Consider the following 6,553-nt stretch of genomic DNA (forward strand, 5'->3'; position numbering starts at 1 on the left):
ATCTGCACAAGTAGATGCCAGGTTGATGTCCACATTTTCATTTGTTAAACACAGACTGAGCGGGCCTCATTCCTGGCACTGGGAGTGCCAAATTCAAGGACTGTAGAGGGCAAGAAGGAGGAGTGTAGCTGGGCGCAGGAGAAGCAGCCTCCAGGGTGGGTGTGGGGAGCTTCCAGGGTTACACGATGCTCAGTTGTGCTCATCACATAGAGCCCAGGTGGCAGATGTATTCTTTGCTCCCTGTTTACTGTACCAGTGTGCTTCGTGACGTCAGGAACTCTTATTTTAATTCGTTGCTTTTAGGCATAAAACAGAAACAAGAGAATCACTTATCATCAGTAACTAAGGCTTTGCAAGAGTGAGAAAGAGGACCCAAACTTGCTGAATATCTATGTGATTTTAGTAGAAGGTATTTGTACTTTTGTGGCTTTTACATGTAAAGTTCAGATATAGGCGAGACATACCAGAATAAGGTACTGTAGAACATATGTTTTCTGCATAGCATCCTATGAGGTAGGTCACAAAGTAAAGCCCTATTATTGGTATTTTTTCCCATCCATCTTAATAGACTTAGATAAGTTACCTCAGCCTAGTTACCTTCTTGACAATTAAGGAATGCATCGATTTTCTGCTGTCTACTTCAAGAAATGCAGTAGACCAATACCAGGTATAAAGTGAAAATGTCATTATGTCATATGATCAATATGTCTTATAATGTATTATGTGCAGGCATTGTGCTGGATTCTTTACCACATTATGTCTTATATCCCACTGACCAAAACAGGTATTAGTAGCCCATTCATCCATCCATCCATCCTTTCATCCATCCTTCCATCCATCCTTCCATCCATCCTTCCATCCATCCAGTGAATACTCATTTAGCTTCTAATATATGTCAGACACTACCCCAGAAGCTAGGGGTGTGTTAGTATGCAAAACAGCCAGGAATAAAGCCCATGAATTCATGGAGCTTATATTTCTATGAAGAGAATAGATAAAGAAACAGAATTAGGACAAAATCTCAAGATCCCAATAGCAGCAGGGGTCCAGCCAGATATTCCTGACACCAAACCCATACCCTTGGCATTATACCACCACATATCTATGGGTATTGTGTATTGAATTTGTCCAACAGTTTTCTCATGCAAACCTAAATTTGCAAGGGAAGGAATTATCATATTTCTTTGATTCCATCAATTCCATTGATGGATTTGGACACGATAGGGTGAAGAGTGGAACTTTTTCAAATGGAAATATTTTAATTGACATCCCAATTCCAGAAACATTAACACGTGCTTTTTTTAATTTTTTAGAAAAACAGAATCTAACCATCAAGGACATACGATCTTTAAACTTTGTAAGTCAGGAACTAAGTTCTCATCCCTCACCGTGGCAGTGGGCTTATGGCCCGTGTGCCTTAGCCGGCTGTTGTTATCACTGAAAGCTCTAAAAGGTTCGCCATCACTGGTCTAGAATAATAACGGTGCATGGCCAGAGGCAGCAGCTGTAACTGCTCTCCATTGCCTGAGCTCATTATAAGTAGCACTGTGGCAATTAGTGCCAATATGAATTATACAGCAGAGAAATAATACACTAGGAAATAAGAAGTCTCCCTCCATGCAAAAGTCCGAAGCTCATGAATCTTACTTTAAATGTATTTTGTGAGGAAATTAGTCCTAAGTTAAGCAATATGTAATTGTGGGATATCTTCAGGAGCATGAGCCTCGCTTAAAATTCAGCCATCCCTGATTTATGTATCCATCAAACCATTTGCTCATGTGTGTATTTGGCTCAGCACCTATTAAGTTATGTGGGTTTTTGAGAACTTGGTAGTTCTGGGAGCAGGAAAGAAGGAAAGAAACAATCCCAGCCTGCGTCCTCCTGCCAGTCTCATTGGAGGGGTAAATATCCCTGTATTGAGAAATACACACTTGCAAATCCACGTCACCTTTCCTTCCAGGAGGCCCAATATCCCAAGTGTGGAGCTAGAGCTCGAGAAAATTAAGTGGAATAAATGGTGAGTTATCTGAGCATTTCTCACCCCTTCTCTGTCTTGTGTAGGTGTGCACCAGGGTATTTTGGGAATCCCCAGAGGTTTGGAGGTAGCTGCCAACCATGCAATTGTAATGGCAATGGCCAGTTGGGTACCTGTGACCCCCTAACCGGAGGTAAGATCTACGCACATCCTTTGCCAACCTGAACTGATAAAATTGGTTTAAAATAACAGCCTAAGGACCCAAGCACAAATTTCAAGGAAACATAATACACATTCCAGCTAGCAAATAATCTCCTTGCTTTGAGAACTGGGAATAATATCTTGGAATGAGTTAGGCATAATTTACAATTTGGGTGAATAAATTACATCAATTAGTTTTTAAAATGAATTGTTTTAAATATTCAGCTAATGATAGCTAAAACCATTTCAGACTCTGGTAGTTTTGCTGAGGTCTCCCTTGACATGGTCAGATAGTATTCACATCAGCTTTCTTGATGTGTACGTCTGAAGAAGTCAAGGTAGTCTTTCTCCTACAGCTATATATGTTCTGAAATGTGGGCAGGTAATGGGGTGGATCCCAATACCAAGGAAAAGATAATTCTTGAGAGTTGGTATGAGTTCATTAGGAGCAACTCAGAACAAAAAAGATGACTATCCTCTTCCTTCTTTCAGAGAAAATATTAATATGATTTATCAAGAAAATGCCATTGATTTAGTGTAACTCACATAGGTAAAATCACTCATACTAATGGGCAATATGAAAAGCTCAGAAGCTAGGGGTGTGTTAGTATGCAACACACCCCTAGCTTGTGGGTGTGTTGAAGGTGATCAAGGATGTGTGGGTTGGAGCTGATCAAGGAACTATTCCCTAAAGAAGACAAAGTAAATAGATTAATACCAGTCTACAACAGGAATGTGTATTGTCTTGCTGCTGGACCTAATTTCTGGCTCCAGCTCATTCAGTATTTCTGACCCAGATGTAAATATACCCAGTCATCAGATGACAAGGAGGTAGGAAGGGTAGCAAAGGCCTACCCTGACACATTTAGGAAAACTTCTAGCTTAGAGTGTTACTATGGGGAAGTTGGATTGTTTTTCAGAGGGCATGTCTTCATCACTCATGACATGGGGGAAAGAAAGTGGAAGGAGTAAGGGAAGTCCCAGGGGGACCGCTAGCTTTTCCTAAACTGGAGTTGACAATCTCAAAACTCACCTTGCACATGTGGTCATGGACAGCATAGCCCAACAACATTGTGTGCCCATCTCTGTCACAGTATGTGCCACACTGTTTTGTCACTTGCCTACCTCTTGCACACTGTTAAACGACAAGGCATCCGGGCTTTTGTCTTACTGTCTCTGTATTTCCTACACTTAGAACAGAGCCATGGCACATGGTGGATGGTCAAAGGTGCTGGATGAATGTTTGTTCAATGATCTTGAATGATGCTGGAAGGAGTGTGAGCACACAGGGGCTATGCAGTGGGGAAAGCCTTAACCTGGCAATTAGGAGTTTCCATTGGTAAGAAAGGCGTGGAGATGGTATCCCTTCAGGGAGATGGTGATGCCTGCAGAGAGAAGAAATGGAAGGTGTATGATCAAAAGAAGTTCCTGCAGCGGCCCTGCTAGGAGATGGCTTGGGAGTTGGAGGTTTGGGGCTAGGCAGACAAGGACCAATGATGCTGTGCAGTTGGGTGACTAAAATCTCTCTAAACTCACTTTTCTGAAAATCAAGTTAAAAAGTAGATGAAGAATAAGTTTATAACAATGTCTTCTTTGCTTTTTACCTGTTTTCAGACTGCATAAGCCAAGAACCCAAAGACAGCATTCCTGCAGAAGAATGTGATGGTAAGTTTAGAAAGTTTCCTCCCTTTCTAAGTGTGGGGTTGAGTTTATGAGCCCCTGGTGGAACATGCAATGGTGCGAGAGGGGAAGGAGTGGTCACAAGGAGCCTGTGTGGACTGCTAGCTATGTGACCTTCAGTAGGTACCTCACTTTTCCAGCCCTGCTGCCATCATTCTTGGAATGGAAAGAGTAACTACACTTACTTCATGGAGCTTTTGGAGAAGTCCTTGGAAAATCCCTTAACACAATACCTAGTCAGTAGCAAGCACTCCATAAATCAAAGCTGTTCTTTATCACTTTCCCACATACAAAATAGACAATGACTTGCATAGAATCACCATGTGTATTTCAAATGCTCCTTTTTGTCAGCATTCATGTCTCTCTGAGAAGGGCTGTGACTTCTTCCCATGATGACCTGGGAGCATAGGAACTGGACTGTACAGCACTGTGTTCGCCTTCCCTTGGCTCCAGCCCACAACTCTTTTGCTTTTGATTGTGGTCCCTGCAGATTGTGACAGCTGTGTGATGACACTCCTGAATGATCTGGCCAGCATGGGTGAAGAGCTCCTCTTGGTCAAGTCTCAACTGCAGGACCTGAGTGCCAGCTCAGGCGCTTTGGAACAGATTCGATACATGGAAACCCAGGCCAAGGACCTGAGGGTAAATCCCCCCTGGGATGGAGGGAGAGTCGAATGACAGCTGCTCAGTGAATACAGCTGTGCCTTGGTATCCACAAGGGTCTGGTTCCAAGAACCCTCACGAATACCAAAGCCTACTGATGCTGAAGTCCCTTATAGATGGTGTGGTATTTGCATATAATCTGTGCACATCCTTATGCATATTTTAAACCATCTCTAGCTCCCTTACAATGTCTAATACCTATGAATGCTATGCAACTACCTGTTACACTGCATTGTTTAGGGAATAATGACAAGAAAATTTCTGTGGCGTTCGGTACACACGCATGGTTTTTTCTAATCCTCAGTGGAATCCGTAGACAACAGAGCCCTCTGACTGGGAGGGTGGACTGTGAACGAGTGGGGAGAGAGGAGAAGCTTACAAGGATCCTTGTTCCTCTCGTCAGAATGGAGATTAGGTTTCCACTGGTGGGAAGTGCTCGTGAACACAGAAAATTAACACTTGGAAGTGCACTTTTTTTTCATTACTCAGTGTTTCCAGGCTACATGTTTTCATAGAGGTTTTTGCTCAGTGTCTTGTATTCAGACACTCCAAACAAAGGCTTGTATAAAATTAGTATAGTTCTTCTGCCTGAATGAGCCTGGGGATTTCCTTGTGAGAAGTTTCTTACCCATGATTTTGATTTTTAAAAAATAGACTGAGCCTACTCAAGTATCTTTTTCTTCTTGGTGATATTTGGTAGTCTGTGTCCTTCTAACGATATGTCCATTTCATCTAAATGACCAAAGTTATTGACATAAAATTCTTCATAATGTTTTTTGCTATCCTTTTAATGTCTGTAAAATCTGCAGTGATGTCCACTATTGCTGATATTGATAATTTATGCTTATCTCTTTCTGCTGATTATTGTAGCTAGATGTTGATCAACTTTATTGATCTAGTTCATTGATTTTCTTCATTGTTTTTCTTTTCCAATTTCACTGACCTCTGTTCTCATACATATTTTTTTCTTCTTCCTACTTGCTTTGGTGTAATTTGCTACTCATTTTTTAGTTTAAGATGAAAACTGAGTTTACCTATTCAAAACATTTCTTGTTGCTAACATAAGCATTTAATTTTATAAAGTCTTCCTCTAAGTGCTTCTTCTGTTGTATCCCAGAGATTTTAAAATATTTTTCATTCTCATTCTAGTTTCCCTTGGGATGTCTCTTTAACTCATGAGTAATTTGCAAGTGTGGTGTTTAACTTACAAATTGGAGAATTCCCCAGATAATTTTCTGTTATTGAATTTTAATTTAACTTTTGTGGCGGGAAAATGAACCTTACATTATTTCATTTCTTTTAAATGTGTTGAGGTTTGTCCCATAGCTCAGAATATGGTCCATAAGGGTGAATGTGCTTTGTGCACATGACTGGCAGACAAATGCACCTATGCTGTCCAACAGTGCCCCATCAGGTTCTCTGGGGGAAACTGAGGGCTACTTTGCCCATCCATGGGCAGAGGAAGCATCCTCTTCACCACCTAATGCTCACTATTGGACAATGGTGACATGAGAATATACGAAAGCTACAGAATCACAGCCTTCCAATCAGGACCTGGAAAAATCCACGAACATGGGTTTGTGTTGCAGCGCAACAATTTCCCGTCCCCCTAGTGAACACGTGCTGAACTGCTGAGAGAAGACCTGGTCCTGGACACGTGGGTCCAAGATGGGGGCCATAATAACATCTCAGACAGGACCTGCGGAGTGCAGGGAGAGACAGAGAAAAAAACCGCTCCCAAATGAGTTTGTAACATTTTAACAAATAACAACAGGAAAGACATGCAACTGAAGCAACACTCAAGAGATACACGGACTTCAGATAAATGGAAACAATGGGACAGGCAGAAAATTCAATAGTACTACCCCATGGAAGGAATAAGAAGCTGGGAAATCCAAGGGGAAAAGACCACTAGAAGTCAAAAAAGAAAGGTAGAGATGAACAGACCCAGCTGAAAATAAGGGAACTAATATATGTTCGTTTAAGTAAAAAAAATTCAGTAAGTGAGCTAAAGCCAACACTAAACACAGTAAA

At 41.4% G+C, this 6,553-nt stretch overlaps 1 protein-coding gene across 1 annotated transcript in view; it reads left to right on the forward strand.

Moving 5' to 3' along the window:
* Lama3 (laminin, alpha 3) overlaps window positions 1-6,553 on the forward strand; it is a gene marked incomplete at its 5' end in the record, with an annotated part of 381,164 nt that overhangs the window by 325,389 nt on the left and 49,222 nt on the right. The window contains 3 exon segments of the mRNA XM_013504299.1: window positions 2,062-2,168; window positions 3,791-3,841; window positions 4,347-4,498. Coding sequence (XP_013359753.1) covers window positions 2,062-2,168; window positions 3,791-3,841; window positions 4,347-4,498 — 310 coding nt within the window.

This window comes from Chinchilla lanigera, unplaced genomic scaffold (assembly GCF_000276665.1).
Source record: "Chinchilla lanigera isolate Chin_1 unplaced genomic scaffold, ChiLan1.0 scaffold00001, whole genome shotgun sequence".
In the NCBI taxonomy this organism is placed as follows: domain Eukaryota; kingdom Metazoa; phylum Chordata; class Mammalia; order Rodentia; family Chinchillidae; genus Chinchilla; species Chinchilla lanigera.